A 20,599-nucleotide genomic window follows, 5' to 3' on the forward strand; every position below is an offset into this window, starting at 1 on the left:
AAGGCATCATTTTTATTCCTACTCCTCTGGAAGAGGCAACTAGAACCCAAAGAACACAAGTCCCTTGTTCTTGGCCTTCTGCGAAGGCATAGCTGAGACCAGGGTCCAGCCTTTGTCCTCACTGCTGATTTTAACTGCACAAAGGGGATTGCACACACACAGCAGGATGTAGGGAGGTCGGACCTACAGGCTCACTCCAACTGCAGGAAAAGAACCTGGGGTTCTCAACCCAACTGGCAGTGGGCACAGGAGGTCCCCACTGATCCCCCTCCCCCAAGCGAAGGCCAGGCATTATCTGGCAGTAGACAGAGCACAAACCTGGGCACAGCTGGACCGTGCATGGTGTTGAGCGTGTCACCTCACCTCCCCACACCTCAGTTTGCTCTTCTTTAAAATGGGTCTGGCAGTGGGGAAGACCCTCCCCCCCCGCCCCATAAGCTACTTCTGTTCCCCCTCTGACCCCAGCTGGATCTCCTTTCTGGTGACCTTCATCTGCCCGACACTCTCAACACTGTGTCTTCAGACTACTGCCTTTCCCCCCTTTACAGTTTGAGCACACGTGGAACTAGTTAACTCCTGCTGTGGGCTCAGTGGGTTGAGAGTCTATGGCACTGTTGTGTCTCCCCTCCCTGACTAAGAGGTGACTGCAATGATGGACTTCTAGCTGCCTGCTGGGAGTAGGGGAGAGGGTGAACATCCAAGAGGAGCCACCATGTCTCAGCCCAGAGGCAGCCACCTTGTTGCAAGGAAGGATTGTGTTTGGGGACAGGAGTCTGATTTTCAACCCAGGCCCGGCTTTGAATCCATCCACCCTATCACATCCTGGGTGAGTGGCTTTGGTCAAGCGGGTTCCAGGGGAGATATTGATGATCACCGCGATCACTGCCGATCATTATCAAATTGAAACAGAGACCACTCCAGAGTCTGGCAAGCCGTGGGTACTGACAAGCCTTCCTACCCTGCTCTCCTATCTCCGTTCTCCCCTCCGTGTTTCTGTATCCCTGCCCTCTGCTTCTGATCCTCAGGGTTTACTGAACGTCCTGCTGCTAGTCCTAGGCAGGCCTGAGAGTGAGGGGGTGGGCCAGGCCCCTCTTCACAATGGGCCCACCCTCATGCTTCAAGACAGGACAGCATGTCATTCCCCTAGAGGAGGAACCAGGACTCCTGCATGTCCTTCTCAAACACCCCCCCCCCCCCACACACACACACTTTCTGAGACTTGACTGGCCAGGCAGAAAGCTTCCTTCAGCCCAGATGAGTATGGAGGAAAGAGGATTCCCTCCATCACCTTCAGCCCTCTAATCTGGGCTTCAGGCAAAGAGCATCCCAAGAGTGAGTGAGGGGGTCCTCGGGAACCAGGAGCAGAAGAGTCCCTCCTCCTCCCTGCTCCCCTCCCACCTCCCATGCTCTCCCCTCACCACACTCCTTTTTCAGGGATTCCCAGTCTCTCCACTCTGCTAAAGACTTTTTTTAACCCCCAATTGCTACAACCTTCTCTCCATCTGCTCCCTGCTTGAGCAGAGTGTCAAAGTAGGGTGGGGGAGGGAAAGGCGTCTAACTTGGGGTGAGGGGCCTGGGAAGCCAGCTGGGCCTGTTAAACTCTGCAGAACAAGGAGAGCAGTCTCCCTTGGTGTGAGGCATCTCCCGCCTGGCCCTTGGCCAACGCCTGGCTATAAGTGGCTGCTTGTCTTCCTCACCCACTGCGCCCCATCTCCTCTGTTTATGGAAGAAAGACGCGTTGCTAGAGAATTTGAACTGGACAGAGGCAGTCAGAGGATGGGCCTAGACCCAAAGCTTTCGCTGGGGGGATGGGGAAGGGGGAGGTAAAACAGGGCTCAGACTCTGGAAGCTCGAAGGATCTGCAGGGCCCTGTTGAGAGTGCTAATGTAGCAGATGGAGCTGCAGTCATAAAATGGGTGGTGGGTCTTCACCTAAGAGTCTGTGGCTGGGCGTTTCCAAGGTGAAGAACCTCTTGGTATCAGACAGGATTCCGTGGACCTGTGTATTGGTCCAGCGAGGTCCCTGGATGCAATCGGTGTGGCTTCCTAGGTCACCAGGACTCTCTGTGGAAGCACCAAGGCATTCGGCGGATAGGGAAGAGTGGGGGAGGGGAGGAAAGGGTGGAGGCGGGTGGGGCCCTCAGGGGCCAGAGAGGGCTGTACAGTGGGGATACAGGCCAGGCTGCTGGCGGACTGGGTTTGCAAGGACACATCGGGCACTCTTCCGCCTCATCTGACTGTCCCAGCATCCTCAAAGAGAGTGGGGACCACTCGGGACCGGGCGACATCACCAACTTCTCAGGGCCGGAGGGCCAGGCTACCCCGGAACGGCCCTCGGCCGCCTCCTCGTGCTCACTTCCCTAGCTCGCTCGTTCGCTCTCTCTCTCCTGCTAGCTCGCTCGGGCCCCAGCCCCCGCCCTCCGCTCGCTCGCCGCCCGCGGCTCCTCCTCACTCGTCCGTCGCCCGCGCCCGGTGCAGCTCGGCCAGAGCCACGGCGGGCTGCGTGTCCGCCAGGAGCCGCTGCCCTGATCCTACTGCCCGGATCCCTCTGCCTGAATCCCGCTGCACCAATCCCTCTGTCTGGACCTCGCTCTGGGGTCCGGCTGCTCAGAGCCTTCGGTCCAGATCTCTCCCTCTCCCTGGACCGCACTGCCTGATTCCGGCTGCCCGATCCTTCTGCCTTGATCCCACCGCACGGATCCCTCTGCCTGGACCGGCCACACGGATCTCTCTGTGCCGACCCCGGCTCCGTAGCTACAATGACTGTGGCACCGCCACAAGCCGCGGGACCCGACAGGATCTCTCTGCTCCTGGTCGCCTTGCTTCTGGGGAGCCCCGTGGCAGCTCGGGCGGAAGGTAAGAACCCTGAGGGCCCCGGCCCAAAGAGGGTAAAGTTGTTGCGGCTGACCCGAGCGGTCGGGGGTCTCGGCTGGTCCGGGAACACTCGCGCCACCCACGGGACCTTCCGGAATCCGGGCTGGGCACCTCGTCCCTGCCGGAGAGCGGAGGCGGGGACGCATCTGAAGGACTCCCGCCTTGGGTTGCGGGTCCTTCGTCGGTCTCTGGGCTGAGGACAGACTCCCTTTTGCAGTCCGGAAAAGCTTCCCGGAGAAGCTCCTGGGAGTGGGGTCCTCTCCAAACCTCCAGATTCTGGAAGCTCTCTGCAACTGCACCCAGGGCTGGCTGCCAGGCTATTCTGCCAAGCTCTGTGGAAGAAGATAGGTATAGGAAGCGGACAGCTGACTGCCTGTCTCCAGAACCAGATTCCCTCCCATCCCACCATCCCACGCTGTCTCGGACTATTCGGAGGGGTTGTCTCCTGGATAGAACCTAGCCAGGTGTCAGAAAATTGGACTTGGGTGTGGCTTCCTCCGATGGAGGGGAGCTCAGGGCTCCCAGAAGTTGGTGAGAAGAGAGATGTTAGAACCTCGGGGGATGGGCCCCTTTTTTGCCCTCTACAGTCTCATGGATATTAGGAATGAAGAGAGGGTGCTAGTAAACCCCACGTGCTTGCAGCTTAGGAAGGAGGGACTGAGTTTGTGGAGATTGTCGGTTCCTTCATCTACCTGGGGTACACCTTCGCTCCACCCTGCTGGGGTCCCAGGAAGTTATAGTGAGATGCTGAAGTGTCGAGAGAAGGGAGGCAAATAACTCACCGAAACCTGACCCCACCCCCAGCCCCGGAGCTATGAGGTGAGCTAAAGACATCTGGAGAGCCTACTGTGTCAGCTATCGGGGTTGGACCACTTAACCTCCCATTCTCTTGGCAAGGTGTTTCCTCTCGTGGTAACTTACAAAACAAAGCTGGGAGTCTGCCTGAGCTGGTCACAGCCTGGGGCGCTCATCCCCCACCCCTGTCCATCTGGAGTTCCATTTCATTGGGGTCTTCTTGGTCTGGAATTCTGGAAACAGACACGCATTGCCGCTTCACCGCGGGGAATTCTGGGCCCCTGAGTTCAGCACCAGAGTCCCCGGACAGCTCTCGGCTCCAGGCCCTAGCTCTGGGTCCCATCTCTTGCTCAGGGCCTGGAGTGCCCTCCTCAGCATACATTAGGCCTTTTATTCCCAGTCTGTTGGGCCCAGAAATGAACAAGGGGAATGATTTGCCCTCCTTTATTTAACAGAAGATATAATTAAGAACACCTCCCGCCCCCACCCCTTGTGAGACAATGGTATTTCCAATTTACACCATGTCTGGGCAGCTTCCCTAGAAAAGATGGGAAAAGAGATTTGGTTTGAATCAATGGTCTCTACCCAGCATGCCCTTTCTTAATTAGCTGCCTCTTTCCAACAATCTCGTGGTGGCCTTGAACCGGATCCAGATTGCCCTGCCCCAGCTCTTAAATACACATACACACACACACACACACACACACACACACACACACACACACACACACACTGAACAAACAGAACTCAAAGATGTCCAGAGGCTCACCATCTTCCCAAAGTGACCCTACCTCTGAGTTCGACATTCTTCTCTAAGGCATCACCATGGGCATGGGGGTGGGGTCCTAATGGCATGTAGGAAAATGTCACCCAAGATCAGAATCCTGTATCCTGATTCCTCAGTATGTGCCAGAGTGTAGGAGGGAGAGCAGGATGTGTGCGTTTGTGATTTCAGTTTTTAGACATTTTATATTTTGCAACTGCCCCACACCGTGGTTGGTGAGCATATAGTTTTAATTAACTTCAGGTCACTGCCAAATTAAAGTCCACCAATGTACTTCATCCAAAGGCTCGTTACTAACCGTGGGGTTCCAACTGAGTCATAAGAAGGGAGCTAGGGTAGCCCACGGGCACTGCCAGTTCTCATGGTCCATTTGGAAACAATTGATCTTCTGCAATAAATTCTATTTTTAGCCGGCAGCTCATATCCACAAACCAGAGAGGAGAGGCACCAGAGGAGCCCAGGGTTGCAGACTTGTCTTCCTGCTTGCGGTGCGAGGGGTGGGAACTTGTTGCAATGTTCCTATGCAGGGTGCGCATTCTCTGGGCCGTGGTTGCTGAGAATAAAATGTAGCTTGTTTTTCTAAGAGGGCCTTTGTGGCCTAAGACGTGCACGTGAGAGTAATGCACATATAAGCTAAGACTGCAGAGACTGACGTTTCTTTTCTTTTTCCCCTTGGACTAACAAAGCAAATTCAGTATTTTTCAGTAAGCCTCTGACATGTAGTGATAGGTATCATTGTTACGTTGGTGTACTTCCGTATGAATTTGCTATCCTTTCGCAAGGAGTTTTGGCTGCCCCCACCAGAGACGGCCGGACCCAAACTTGAAAGATTCATCTTTTATCCACACAGTTCTGCTGGGCATTAGGGAACAATACCGACTTCCTTTCCTTCCTCTTCCATGTCAGAAAAAGATATTTCCTGAACAATTTGGTTTATGACTTTGGGTTAGGAGTCCGTTCCTGCAAGCCGTTTTCAAGGGAGCGCAGTATACAGGTTCTCCTGTGTGCCGGTTGAGGCGGCATGGCAGGCCCATACTGCATACCTCCACTAGGGGCGCTCAAAGCTGCAGCTGGTGACTGAGGGCAGGAAGGAGGCAAACACGTGTATGTCCAGTTGAAAGCTAGGGTGTTCCTCAGCCTGGTAGCTTGAGCACCTGGCTCTACACCCTCCGGCTGGAGGTACTTGGTCCTTATTTCTCAGGGAGAGATTACTGCCGGCTTTTGGCATACAGTGAAAAGGGGGATGCAGAGAGGGGAAGTTTGCAGAGGATGCTCTCCTGGAAAGTGTCATTGCAACTCAGACTCCAGCTCCCGTTTGGACTCCGCTATAGAGGCAATTGCAAAACGAGGGCCGCGCAAGGCTGCTCTGGTGAGCGGTCGGGCTGAATTTGAAAAGCAGATCAACAGGGTTCAGGAAATTTTTTTGAAAATCAGAGCTGCTTCAGCCCAAGATCTCAGTCTGTTCATTGCTTAGGTGCGCTCGACCTTCAGAGAGATCATCTTGACTGGGACTCTATTCTGCCATCTGTGGGACATAAATAGAATGGGGGCTGATGGGATCAACCTGGAAGGGTAGTTGTAGGATTCGGTAACTCGTGTAAAAGGAACTAGCATACGTTCGCACACAGGCAATGGTTTCCTAGTCTCCTAAGAGCAAACTTCCTTCCAAACAAACAAACCAAGTTGGGGAGGAGGGCCAGCAGGCAGCCGTACTTCCCTGTCCACCGCCATTTAGAGAGGGGGATCTCAGTAGCACACAGTGTAAACTGCTTTTCTTCCCAGACACGGGACACTGCATGGCTTTGAACCCATGACCAGGAATCACAGTTAATGGCAACAAAAGATGACAGATTGGAAAGATGACATTAGAGGGCCGTCCTGTGTGCCAGTTTCTGATATGACTCGCTCTGTTAAAGCTACTGTAACCCAAAGGGTGAAAAAAAGAAAAAAGAAACCTCAGATTCTGTGGCTGGAATCCCTAGTCTATAAATCACAGTTCTGGCGGCTGGTAGTCCTAGTTCATGGAGCTAACAGAGTTTGTCTGGTAGGAACTGTCTTCCTGGCTTGCAAAATGTCCATTGTCTCATGGGGCTGCAAAGATAGTGGGGTCTGGTGCCCTCAGTTTGCAAAGGCAACCATCTCATTTTGGGGCTCAGCCTCCTCCCCCTCTCCCCCTCCCCTTCCCTTCCCCTCAGCTTCACCATAACTCAGTTGCTACTGATTGGTAATTTGTGTCTTTGATGTACTGATGGGAAGGGAATTGAGGAAAACTCAGGGCACAACTTTCCTTTGCTGGGCACCACTTCCTGTACCCCAGCAAGAGATCCACAGGGTCCTAGCTGTCAGCTGTGTGCTTTAGTGGAAGAATGGAGCACTATGGAATCTGACGGGTGGCTGTGTGACTTTCGCCAGGGCTCCAGGGCTGGCCCTGGAGGGAAGCAGCAGATACCAGGAGGAGAATTCTACACAAGGCAGGGAAACCCTGGAGCCGGCTTTACTCTTGGGGTTAAAAAGAGAACAGGAGACAGCAGGAGGAGGGAGACAGGCACACTTGATGATCCTCATCTCAAAGATATAGACTGTGATGGTTTCAATATGCTTGGCCCAGGGAATGGCACTATTAGGAGGTGTGGCCTTGTTGGAGTGGGTGTGGCCTTGTTGAAGTGGGTGTGTCACTGTGGATGTGGGCTTTGAGGCATTGATTCTAGCTGCCTGGAAGATGAAGATATTAAGCTCTCAGCTCTGCCTGCGCCGTGCCTGCCTGGATGCTGCCATGTCCCCCCTACCTTTGATGATAATAGACTGAACCTCTGAACCTGTAAGGCAGCCCCAATTAAATGTTGTCCTTCTAAGAGTTGCCTTGGTCATGGTGTCTGCTCAGAACAGTGAAACCCTAACTAAGACGTAGGCCGTTGTCCTCCCTGTGCCCTGAATCTCAGGAGTTCCCTAGATGAAAGGGGGGAAAGGATGGTGACTGAGTCACTCATTATCCTTCGTTATGGACGGAGAGTGGCCTTTTCATAAGGGACTGGAGTCCAGTTGCTAAGGACAGACTGGTTCCCATGCGGCTTCCCACTGGTTTGTATGTGGAAGCAGTTCTGAGGTGGCCATGACAATGACATAGAACAGACATGCTGACTTTGTAGGGGGCTTGAAGCAGGGGCATGGGGTGCCTCTGCAGACCTGTGTGGACTCAGTTAGCTGTAACAGACTGTGTACACAATGAAAACGCTAATTATGGAGTGTTGGTTTTGTTCCAAGCCTTGCACTGAGTGGTTTGTAAAGATCATGGAGCAAATCCTCACCACAAACCCACCAGGCAGAAGAGTGTGTTAGTCCTGCTGTGCAGATAAGGGAAACTGAGGCTCAGGGAGAACAGGTGAAGGGTATAACAAATGGGTCTCAGACGGCATTAATCCCAGTCCTGTACTCTGCTCTCCTAACAGGGAGGGTAGGTGTCATATTTAGGAATCTCATCATGGGAGGCAAGACATGAGAAGGGTGTCAGTGGATTCTGCTGGGATGTCTATTTCATTACAACCAGTCTCTTGGCTGATTGTGGCGGCACACCCATCATCCCAGCACTTGGGAAGCTAAGCAGAGGATTGCGATTTCCAGACCAGGCCATATAGTGTGTGTGTGTGTGTGTGTGTGTGTGTGTGTGTGTGTGTGTGTGAGAGAGAGAGAGAGAGAGAGAGAGATCTTGTGTGTGCTATCTTGTGAGTGTATTTGTGTGTACTATTGTGTGTGTATAATCTTATGTATGTGTTTGTGTATGCTATCAGGTGTGTATGTATTTGTATGTGTGCTATCTTGTGTGTATACTCTCATATGTGTGTGTGATCTCATGTGTGTGTGCTATCATGTGTGTTTGTGCTGTCTTGTGTGTGTGTTTTCTTGTATGTGTGCTATTTTGTGTGTATGTATGTGTGTATGCTCTCCTATGTGTGTGTTTTCTTGTGTTTGTGCTGTCATGTGTGTGATCTCATGTGTGTGTGCTATCATGTGTGTGTTATCTTGTATGTGTGCTATTTTGTGTGTGTATGTGCGTGTGCTATCATGTGTGTTTGTGTGATCTCATGTGTGTGCTATCATGTGTGTTATCTTGTGTGTGTGCTATCTTGTATGCATGTTTTCTTGTGTGTATGCTATCTTGTGTGTGTGTGTGTGTGTGTGTGTGTGTGTGTGTGTGTGTGTGTTATGCAGATACAGTCACCTGTATACACAGGTTTGGAGACCAGAGGCTAACATTGGGTTTCTTCCTCAGTAACTCTCAACTTTTCTTTTTGGAACTGAATCTGGGGTTCACTGATCCAATGACACTGGCTGACTAGTGAGTCCCAGGGGTCCATCTGCCTCCATGTCGCCAGTGGTGGAGTTGCAGACACACTTGCTTGCTGCTGACCTTCACAGGGTGCTGGGGTCTGCATTCAAATCCTCATGCACATCCTGCAAGCAATTTACCCACTGAGCAACTTCCACAGCCCCCAAATCGTATCTTCAAAATATACCTCTTGACACCAAGCCCCATGCTGTCTCCCTACCCAGAATCCTCTGACACAGCAGAAGCTGACTGGCTCCAGAGACATGGATGTTGAGTGCACTCTGGTGACTGGCACCATGCCTGGATGAGGAGGATAAACTGAGTCAGAAGTGAAGGTGTAGGGGGCAGTGCCAAGTTACTGTGATAGTGACTGGTTGGTATGTCATGGGAACATGCTGTGGTTATAGTTCCAGGTCTTAGTCCTCCCAGCATCCCTCCTTTCTGTAGGTGGGGAAACTGAGACTTAGAGCAGCAAAGATTTCACCTCTAGCTGTCATCCAGAGGGGACCAGGGAAACTGTGAACCCAGCCAGTTCTGTGAGAATGGCTGCTTACTCTGGGTCCTGACCTGTTGTAGAATCATAACAAGGGGGTAGGGAGAACTTCACTTCCACCAAGGTACAGCTACCAGGTGTGGCCATCTCTGAGCTCACTAAGCACCAAAGGCTGCTGGGATGGAGATCTCAGTCAGCTAGAGTTGCCCTAAGTTCTCAAGAACTTTGGAAAAGGAAGCTTGGGGTTTATTATGTGCAGACAAGAAGCCAGGCCAGGGAATGACCCGACCCCAGCAGCCTTGGTTCACATGGAAACTGACTGAGATTCCTCATTAGTTGAAGAGAAATCAAAATACAGGACCCAGGTTCAGCACGTCCTAGCCACAAGCCAGAGTCTTTCCATCTGCTGGTGGATTGCAGCAAACATATTGCCAGATTCATGAGGCTGCCCTCACGGGACTGGGAAAAGGCAAATCAGGAGCTTGACACTCATCAAGTAGTCAAGCTTCAGGAAGGTGTGGCTACTCTGGAAGCCAAAGACCCCCCAAAATACCAACTTCCTTCTCTTCTCATGAGGGGAGATGGATTTGAGAGTGTGAGTGTACTACATTCTTCTCTACATTCTCCCACACGATCTTTGTCTGTCAGCTGACATCCCTACCTGGGTTCTACAGAAGGGGAAAGTGTATCTCAGGAATTTCTCAGGCGCTTTCTCAGGATCTGTGATGTCTTGTTTTATGTCTACTTGAAACAAGTTAGAGTCACTTGGAAAGAGGAAACAGCAGTTGAGAAAATGCCTCCATCAGATTGATACGTGGCCAAACCTATGGTACATTTTCTTGGCAATTGACAAGGGAGCAGGGTCATCCCTAGGCTGGTGGCCCTGGGTTCTACAAGAAAGCAAGCCATGGAGAGAAAGCCAGTAAGCAGCACCCCTCCACAGCCTCTGCATCAGCTCCTGCCTCCAGGTTCCTGCCCTGCTTAAGTTCCTGTCCTGACTTCCTTCAGTGAAGAACAGTGCTGTGGAAGTGTGAGTCGAGAGTAAACCCTTTCCTCCCCAAGTTGTTTTGGTCATGGTGTTTCATCACAGTAACAAAAACTGTAGACAGAGGTCTCACGGGCAATGCATGACAGTGGCAGGATTCAAACCTAGGATCTTCAGATTCCAAAGCCTAGCCTTGTTCTAGATGGTGAGCCATCCTGAAGAACCCTCTGTCAGCACTCCACACTGGGATGTGTCAGCTTGCCCTGCAACAGAGCAGTCACCCCAACTTTACTACAGGATGGCTCCTATGTGAAATCTATGTCCCCACAGCCCTGACTGTCAACCTAGGACAACTTCCTGTAGGCTCAACTGAGACCACAGATAATATTCCCAGTGGGAATGTTTCAGAGGCCAGTCTGGAGCTGTTTGCTGCAGCTCCCTGAGCCTTGGAGATTAATGTTCAACTGTGTGGATGTGTCCAGCTCGTTGCTCAAGAAAATAGTTTCTATTGCTGCTATGATGATTTGACTGGCCAACTCCTATTCATCCTTCATCACCCCATTCCTGTAGTTTCTTCTCCTGTGAAGCTACCAGTTGCTTCTCTTCTCCGGTTTCAGCCTCCTCCTCCCACTTCATCCTTCAGTGATGGGCAATTCACACACCGTTTGTTCACATGCCTCCCTTTCCTTAGATGGTGTCCTCTTCCAGAGGCTTGGCTGGATGTTAATGTGTCTGAACACCCACCCCTCAGCTGGGTCTGGCCCCCGGTGAAAGGGCGCAGACCATTTGTCAAAGATGCCAAATTACTTTCATCTTTGTGGTGAGCTTGGGTTGAACCTCCCAGGTTTGTTTGGTCTCAGGCGGCCTCATCTTAAAAGACGGCAAAGACACGGTCCTCCCTCGTAGGGTGGCTGCAAGGAAAATCAATGAGGTAACAGAGGTGAGATTGCTGAAGGCATCTACAAGGAAAGGATGAACAGAGGGAAACCAGACATGAAGGAGGAGAAAAATACACCCTGTAATGAGGGAAGACCCCACTTGGAGCAATGCTGTACAATGACGGGTGTTCTGGAGGGCCTCCAGAAGCCATCTTTCTTTCCAGAGAGTGTGCTGGGTGCAGTCAAGCTCATTGTCAGATAGAGACTCTGCAGATGCCCTACAGGGTCTCAGGCAGCTCCAAAATCAGCACATGTCCCGCCGAATGCTGGGATAGCACAGCAACATTAATAAATGTCGGACTTCGGAGTCGGCAGCCTTGTTTTTTAATGTGCTGCTAGGTCCGTCCTTACGGGAGTCACTTTGAGTCCTGAGCTGTGTAACGCCAGCCTTTCCCGCTGTGCAACAAGCAGACAGTGGGCCCCCACACGAATCAGTGTGCAACCCCTGCAGCTGTATGTGGCAGCCCTGGTTGTAGATGTGCACCACACCCCTACATTAATCTTCAAAAGGAGGGCACAGGGCGCCCGCCCCCCATCTCATTCCCTGAAGATTTCTGAACAGCCCTCTACTTTCTGCACCCCTTTTAAAGCAGGTTTAGCAAGTTGTAAAGCTAATTTGGGGCCAAATGCCTTGGAAATTAATGCAAAATATGTGGAATCAAGCCTCATTTTCCAGGGCTTCGGGAGGGGAAATTTGCCTAATTTATGGCATAAATAAAAATAATGTGTCGAGGCTAATCTGCATACTTTTACTTCGATTGGGGTTAAAGACAAAGGTTTTCTTTTTATTATTTTGTCTTTGCTCTTTCTTCCTTTTGTTCTTGTACTTTTATCTTGTTTTTAAGGAGAGCCTGTGATCTCTCTTATTAGTCCAAACGTCAAAGGCATCAGCATGTAAACAGGTCCCCCACTATTCTCTGTTCCTAGCCTTCTCAACTATGAAGTGAGCATGACAATGGCCCCCAAGTGTGGCTACAAGGAGGACTTACATGCTGAAGAACTCAGAGCCCAAGCGTGTACTAACATACAACAGGACCCTTGTGACAGGTGTGCAGGACAGGTGTGCAGGGCAGGTGTATCACCATCAGCAATAGCCACACCTGTTTAGAAGTCATGCCTTCCTTCCTGTATCCTGTGATACTCCAAGGCAGGACGGAGCCTCGATTTTCTCCATTGTCAGCTCTCGCTACTACATGCAAGTGGAAATATGCCACCAGGGTCAATATTCAGGAAGTGTCTATGTTGGAGAGAGAGAGAGAGAGAGAGAGAGAGAGAGAGAGAGAGAGAGAGTAAGCACACTCACCTCTGCAAGCACAAACGGTGGTCAGAGGTCAACTTTGGATATGCACATCTTTTTCTATGACTTTTCATTTTACATTTTAAGACAGGGTCTGTCACCAAGCCTAGCAGTGACAGTTGGGCTCTACTATTTGGATAATAAGCCACTGGTCCTCTCGTCCCCCACATCTGTGGTTACCAGAATGCATAGGTCATGCCTAGTTTTAAAGTGGGTTGACTAGGTGCCAGGCATCCAAACTCAGCAAGCACTTCACACTTAAGCTGCTGTCCTGGGGAAGTGGTTCTTAAACACACACACACACACACACACACACACACACACACACACACACACAGAGACAGAGGCAGAGAGAGACAGAGAGAGACAGAGAGAGACAAAGACAGAGACAGAGAGACAGGGAGACAGAGAGACAGAGACAGAGACAGAGAGACAGAGAGAGACAGAGAGAAAGAAAATGGCAGAGAGAGACAGAGACAGAGACAGAGAGACAGACAGAGACAGAGACAGAGAGACAGGGAGACAGAGAGAGACAGAGACAGAGAGACAGAGAGAGACAGAGAGACAGAAAGTGGCAGAGAGAGACAGAGACAGAGACAGAGAGTGGCAGAGAGAACTGGTGTGCTCCTTGAAAACTCAGGGCATCAGCAGGTTTCCCTTGGGAGTCTCTCACCTTTGCAGAGCAAGCATGTACTAGAGATGTAACCATGCCCTCCCCACCCACCTGCCCGGTTTATGAGCTGGGTATGGATGAAAGTTGGGCCTTCCCCGGCATCTCAAGACAGCAGTATCCTCTCGGCTTATAATAACAACCAGGGACAGAACTCGCACTTTTATGATTCCCAGTAGATAAAACATTTTGTGTAGTGCTGAAGAGTGGCATGGCTTTACAACCTCACGTCTGTGCTCTCCTTCCCCAATTTAAGGCATTTTACAATCTCCTTTAATAAAATTGAAGCGCTGAGCAAAAGGCTCGGGTCCAGGTGAATGCATCCCCCTGCTCTCTCACTGGTAGCTGATGAGCAAAGATCGGCTCATCCTAGCCACAGGCCTTGGGACCTCCCTGAGCCTGGGCCCCCGTGTGCATGAGGTCCTCTCTTGGCCACTCAACTCCCTGAGTTCTAAATCAAGTAGCCCCAGGACGCCACAGAGAAGAGACTTGTGGAATGTACTAGAATCCCTATGGTTATTTCATGGACAGGTCCACAGTCAATGATAGAAAGCCACTTCCTAGTGAAGTCAGGATCTGTTCACTCTTGAAGATCTACTGTCCGTCTGAGACAGTCTAGCCGTGCTGAGTAGGTAGTAGGTGTGTGGGTCATAGCAATATATGAATAAGGAGTTTAACCTGAAACTGAATTGTTTGAACCCGGGTGACATTCTACTGCACCGCCTCTCCCGTCCCTGGTGAACCAGTTAACTCCAAGCCGCCAGCACCGGAGGCCCATGAACCCCAGGACTACTATCCGCAGCCAAACAACCTGGCTCTCTTTTCGGTTTGCCCTCTTCCCATCCTTATAAACGACTACCTAGTTAATGCTCTCTAATGAGCCAAATAAATGTGTCACTTCCAGAGAGCCTGCAATACCCATCCCAGAATTCACAGGGGCGGGAGCAGAGCCTGCTCTCTATGTGCCCAACTCCGTTGGTCACAGGAATGCACCTCCATTTCACTCTGGGCCAAGCATGGGCAAACATATCCCGATTGATGCTGTGTGGTGGGGTCCAGAGGTGCAGCCGAGTGTATCTCATAAAGTATTAACCTGGACAATTGGTTAATGAGATTTGTTCCCAAGCAAATTAATGATCCCAGGTCCTGGGGGAGGTTGATCGTAAGCAGCAATGAGAAGAGCCGTTCCTGATGCATGGCATGGGATCCTGCTACTGCGCCTGTTGTTCACAAGCAAAGCTGCAGAGCCTGTGCTGGGGAAAAATGAGTCCATTTTTCAGATGAGGAAACTGAGGGCCATGCAGCTCCATGACACAGCTGCTTGGCTCTTTGCTTTCCCAGTATGACCTCACCTGAGGTGTTCATTTACACCTCTGATTCTTACACACTGGTGGCCTGCCATTCACAGTGGTCTGTAACTAGTGGTCTCTTTTTTTGTGGTTGGAGTAAGATACAGGATTCCTCACAGATTCCCAGCAAACCCTTCTCAAATCCTACTGCAGCTGCCTCCCTCCTCCCACCACCTACCTCATCCTCATTGAACCTGATAGGTGTGCGGTCTCCTCATTCACAGTGTTTGAGCATCTCTTTGCCAGGAGGGCATCGAAAAGGCAGGGCCTGACACAGTGACTCATCCCTAAACAGCAAACAGTTCTGTTGTGTGGCTCCTTCCTGGGCTCCGCTCTGGCTGTTGGAGCAGGAGAGAGCAATACCACCCTCTGGGAGCGTTGACTTTCTCAGATCCACCCACCACTCATTCACAGAGGCCATCCGTGCGTGCATGCCTTTCAGTCCATCGCTACTCATTAATATTTCATGAGCTGCGCTGAATCCTTCTAGCATTTACATGGTGGGGTTAGTGATGCCCGTGTGTTCTTGGAGTGTCAGAGACAGGGTGGGCATGCTTGCCTGTGACCACACAACATAGGAACATTGGGACCAGCTGGTAAAGTGTACTGTATGATTTTGGAATTGTTGCTATTCTTCTCTGGGCCACCATGTCCTCATCTCTGGAGTCTGTGTTGAATCAGTAGAAATCACACAGGATATTTGGTAAGACCCAGAAGCCCTGGTAACACCATGTCCACTACCTGGAAACCACAGGTGGGCTTCTCACGCTGGCTTCTGGGTATTTCTGGTGCTTTGGTAGACTGTGTGTGTGAGTGTGAGTGTGTGTGTGTGTGTGCGTGTATGTGTGTATATGCATGTACGTGTGTGTATGTGTGTTCACTCGTGCATGTTCATGTGTGTGGGCTTGATGTTGACACTGGTGTCTTCCATCATTGTTCCTGGCCATATTGTTTGGGGCAGAGTCTCCTACTGAATGTGGGGGTCACCAGCTCAGTGAGGAGAACTGGCCAGTTAGCTCCAGGGTCCTGCCTGTGTCTGCCTCCCTGGTTCTGGAATTTCAGATGTGTGTTTCTATGATCACATTTTTTATGTGGGTGTGAGAGACTCAAACTCAGCTTCTCGAGATTGCGCGGCAGCAAGCTCTTCCCTGACTGAGCCGTCTCCCCGGCCTAGACGGCTGGTCACTAGCTATCCCCTCAGTGTGCGGTTGTTACATTTGTGTTTATGTTCAGTGAAGCCTGCACATTGGCCCTTTGAGCCAGCCCTACCTGTACAACGGCCACTGAGGCCTGAAGAGATGGGCTGACTAGCTGCAGCTCACACAGTAGGTATGAGTCCTGCCTCTGTGAATCTAGAAGGGTCACCTTTATCCCGGTGACATGTACGGGGTAGATTATCCTCCCAGCCACCTCATTCTGTTCTCAGTGCAGCCAAATTCCCGTGGCCCCTCTTCCTGAAAAACCCAGTTAACTCTTTTAATGAGCCACAGAGATGTGGACCGTGAAGTGTGTGGTCAATCACATGCTGACCTCCTGCGTGCTGGGTGCAGGTCTTTTGTGTTCCAGGGACAGCATGGCGAGCATGAGCCCATCAGCCTGCTTCTTTGCTCCTTTGTTTGCAAGAGAGCAGCTGCAGCTGGGGTAGGTGGGTGCCCCTGCCTCACTCCATGAAGAAGTGGTCTGAGCCTAAAGCATCTTAACGAGTGATATAAAGCTGGTGAGGTTGGTGTCCCCCAAGAAGAGGGCAGGGCAGTTCAGAGGTGATGTTAAAGAGAAAGGTTGCTCCAGGCTGGGGAGATGCCTCAGAGTCTAACATGTTTCTGCACTAGGAAGGGACAAGAGTTTGGGTCCCCAGAACTCACATAAATGCCAGTCCTCAAAAGGCAGAGATGGGTCCTAGCAAGCAGGCTAGGTAGGGAGTTGAATTGGGAGCTCTGGGTTGAGTTGTGAGACCTTGCCTTAGTAAATATGGTAGAGAGCAATCAAAGTAGACCTCAACACTAATGCCAGGCCTTCACACACACACACACACACACACACACACACACACACACACACACACCACATATACACCACACATATACACACACATACACCACCCACACACACACACCACACATATACACACACATACACACATACACACACATATACACACATACACACATATACACATATATACACACATATATACACATATACACATACACACATACACACATATACACACAAGCATACATACATACACATATATACACACATACACAGATATATACACACATAACACAGTTATACACACATACACACAGATATACACACGTATATACACACATATACACACATACATACACATATACACACATACACATATACATGTATACATACATACACATGTATGCACACACATATACACACATATACACACACATACACACACACACACACACACTGACACAAGCACACTAGGAAACAAAGGCATCCCTGAGGCCAGGTGGAGAGTACAGACTGAGTGGATATGCTGTGTTTTCAAATACTCGATATCAAGAAGAGGTGGCCTTGCTAAAATGCTATGATTTGAAGATGCAGTGTCCCCTACGAGTGCCTGTATTTGAAGGCTTTCTCCCCACCTTCTGGAGCTGTCTGGGAGACTGTGGGACCTTCAGGAAATGTAGTATCATCAGGGACTAGGGGAAGTAGGTTTATAGAACCAGTCATTCAGGCTTTTATAGAACCAGCCCCTCGTCCTCTGCTCCCTGGTTCCTGACTGTGGACATAACTTGAGCAGCCATCTCACACTCTTACCCTCGAACCCTCCTGGTTTCCACAGGCTACCTTCCTAAACCATGAGTCAGCATAGATCCACCTCCCCCTTAAGTTACGTCAAGTATTTGGCCCCAGCAATGAAAACCCTTTTAACACTAAGCAGATGTGTGGAGGTCTTCCTCTACATTGGGCTTGACACAAGGTTCTGGAAACTGAGGTGTTAGACAGACAAAATTGTCAAAGTAGAAGAGACAGGACCCCTCAGGAACATGTGAACAGATGGGAGATGAGAAGAGGGTCTATCTAGCTCAGTTCACAAGCAGGGTAGGGCCTGTTTGAGCTGGAAAGAAATGTTGTTTATGAGGCAGGCAGGGGCATTGACGAACAGGCCAGGTCCCCTGGGAGCTCCTTGACAGTTTCCAGACCCTGTGTTCCCCGTAATGTAGCCCATGGGCTGCTTTGTGCCCCAGCTAAGGTCAAGACATTGAAGTGCTGCCCCTAAAGCCCTCTCTGGGTACAACCTTTCTCCAGCACAGGAAGGGAAGGGTGGGTGGGTGTTCAGAGGCTGCTGGAAATCTACAGGCTTCTAACCTGGCTGGAGTCTCTCGCCCTTGCCCTCTCCCCTACATGCCAACCACTTGGAAGCCCTTCTTTGTTCCTCCCTGAATATCTCGAACACAGAAAAGGCAGCAGAGAAGGAACTAGAAGGTTATCAATTAAGGCATATGATAATTAGTTCACGGTCCCTCCTCCTGAATCCCGATCAGACCAGACAAAAAGAATTGGATGTATGCTACCTACCATTTACTGCCTGCCCAACGACACTAGGTAAATTAAATGACATTTATGGTACAGCTTAACTATAAAAATGTGCTTGGGGCAGAAATTAGACGTAGCGAGCTTGTTCTGGCAAAAGACATTTTTATAAACGCACGAACACCTGAACCAATTTGGAGGGCCTGTCGTTTTGATTTAAAGCAGCGATGGACGACGCTGGGCTGATCCCTATAGAGAATGTGTGATTATCCAGATGAGAGAAAGCTTGCAATGCCAGCGTCCTCAGGGGTCTGTCTCAACTCAATAGCACCATGAGAAGAGTGGGACTGACCTGTGACTGCAGCTTTGTCCCTGCATAGGCACCATACATATACCCCAAGTTGTCCAAACGTCCCCTCCTCCAGAGAGCCCTCCCAGGCCTGTATGCTGAATTAGCAGCATCCCAACCTTTGAGCTAACTACTGTTGCTCAATCCCAGAGCTTAATGGCTTGAAATAACAGGAGTCTCATGAGCCTGTTATTGCACTGGGATCAGCATGGAAGCTGCTTCACTGCACAGGGTACTTAGCAGAGCCCAGGGCATCCAGAAGCTTCAGTGGGCTGGAAGGTCCTTGGGGATCACCCTTGATGACTCTGCTCACCTGGACCTGTAAGTGGAGATCCCCTCCTATACACCCTGCCCCTGGCTTGGGCTTCTCCCAATGTAGCCCCATTCCAGGAGTCAGGGGTGAGCTTGTCTAGTAGAAAAAAAAAACCAAAGTTGTCCTCAGAGGCAGCATTAGGTTGTTCACTCTGCATTCTTGAAATCAAATCAAATTCCTGAGGCAAACTTGGATTCAAGGGGGTGTGGCAGAGACCCTGTGGCCTCTTTTCCCTTCCTCGAGGTGTTGTCCCTTCCTCGAGGTGGGCTGTCGACCCAACAGGTGCTACACTGTGCTCTCCTTTCCACACTGAGTTGTGGGTTTCTCCATGTCTGTTTATTCAGAGAGGAAAGCCCTTGGCTTGTTTGTTTTTGAAATGCTGTGGATTCGGCAGAAATACCACAATCCTGCGTGCTTACTTCAAGCACAGTCCCTCTTGACCCGAGAGAGTACTCTAAAATGTGGTGGGATCTAAGGGTATTAGTATTCATTTATAGAGTTGGCGGCTATAATGGTGGCAGGTCGTCATAACAAGGATTAATATCAGTCATAAGTATTAATAACGGAGGAACTCCAATTGCTTCAGCACTAACAGATGCGGCTCTGCCTACACTTAAACCGTGTTTGGCTTTTAGAATAGGCTTCTATTTTCATCCACTTCCTCCTCAGCCTGACCAGAAACCTTGTGAGCCCCACAGAGACATCCATAAGAGGCCTGTTTACACATATGGAAACTGAGGCAGCAATCGGATCCATCAGCTTGCTTGCAGATCGTTTATAGGGCGCTTACTACGTGTCCCTCACAGAAGAAAGTCAAGGTCCTGCAGCGATGCCGTGAGACTGGTGCAGAATGGTCATGGATGACCGTGTCACGGATAAAGAGACAATCATGCAGATGTGAACTCCTGTGCATGGCTTCACAGCTGAATTCACCTAGAACACAGAAGTCCACAGATCTTTCCAGAAGGCTACCCTCACTTTCTCCCAGATCATTGGTAGGGAAGAGGAGTGAGACTCGGTCTCACTGTGTAGGCCAAAAAAGCCTTGAACTCACCATGTAGCCTCTACCTCAGGACCCTCCTGCCTCAGCTTCCAAACACTGGATTTACAGGTGTGAATCACAAGTCTAGCCTCTAAATCCTATTACTTTGAGCTGAGATCGGAGATAACCTCTGTATAGAGAGGGCATGCCAGTGTCTGAGGAGATGTCTCAGGAGATACGGCACTTGCTGCACAAACCTAAGGGTCTAAGTTTGATGTCCAGAACTCCAGTGAAAGAGGAAACCTAGGGGCACCTGCTTCTAAATCCCAAAGAGCTTCAGGTCCCAGCGAGAGACCCTGCCTCAAAACCAAGACATGTTTCTGAAGAACTGCACTGTGACCTCTGACCTCACCACACACATGTACACTCACCCACAAACACCCACACATACAACATGCTAAATTAATTTAGGAAAAAGGCCCACAAAATACAACTGAGGGCTCTACCTTGCCAAGACCCTCCAGTTATGTCATGACCCTTTTTGGGCACATGAAAGCATTCGTTCTTGGTCTCTGTCCTGCCATTGAGCACTGCTGATGCTGATGTGAGCGAATACTAATTATCTGCCTGTGGGTTCCCAAAACAGACCCCTGTGATTTTGGAGCATTTTCTACACAGCCCAAGTTCAAGTCTGAAAGGCAGGTTAGTTCAGGGTTATGCATGTCCAGGCTACCTGAGTTCAAATGCCTCCCTGTCCAGTTGTGAACTGTAGAGCCACAGAAACATTATTTCATTTCCTGGTGTCTCAGTTACCTCATAATTAATGGGGGTTCATCGGTGTGTGCTTCACAGGGTTGTGGAGGTACTTAGGCCCCACAGAATGCCGTGGCTTGCAGACTCGTCCTTGAACAAACCACTGCAGCTACTG

At 50.4% G+C, this 20,599-nt stretch overlaps 1 protein-coding gene across 2 annotated transcripts in view; it reads left to right on the forward strand.

Annotated features, from left to right (window-relative positions):
• Positions 1-2,449: 2,449 nt before the first annotated feature.
• Positions 2,450-20,599, forward strand: part of Sez6l (seizure related 6 homolog like) — a 156,893-nt gene continuing 138,743 nt past the window's right edge. For both annotated transcript variants that reach the window (NM_001415749.1, NM_001415748.1), the window contains exon 1: positions 2,450-2,855. In NM_001415749.1, the coding sequence (NP_001402678.1) occupies positions 2,759-2,855 (97 nt within the window). In that variant the 5' untranslated portion in view covers positions 2,450-2,758. The remainder of the gene's footprint in view (positions 2,856-20,599) is intronic.

The sequence above is a fragment of the Rattus norvegicus genome, chromosome 12 (genome assembly GCF_036323735.1).
Source record: "Rattus norvegicus strain BN/NHsdMcwi chromosome 12, GRCr8, whole genome shotgun sequence".
NCBI classification, from domain to species: domain Eukaryota; kingdom Metazoa; phylum Chordata; class Mammalia; order Rodentia; family Muridae; genus Rattus; species Rattus norvegicus.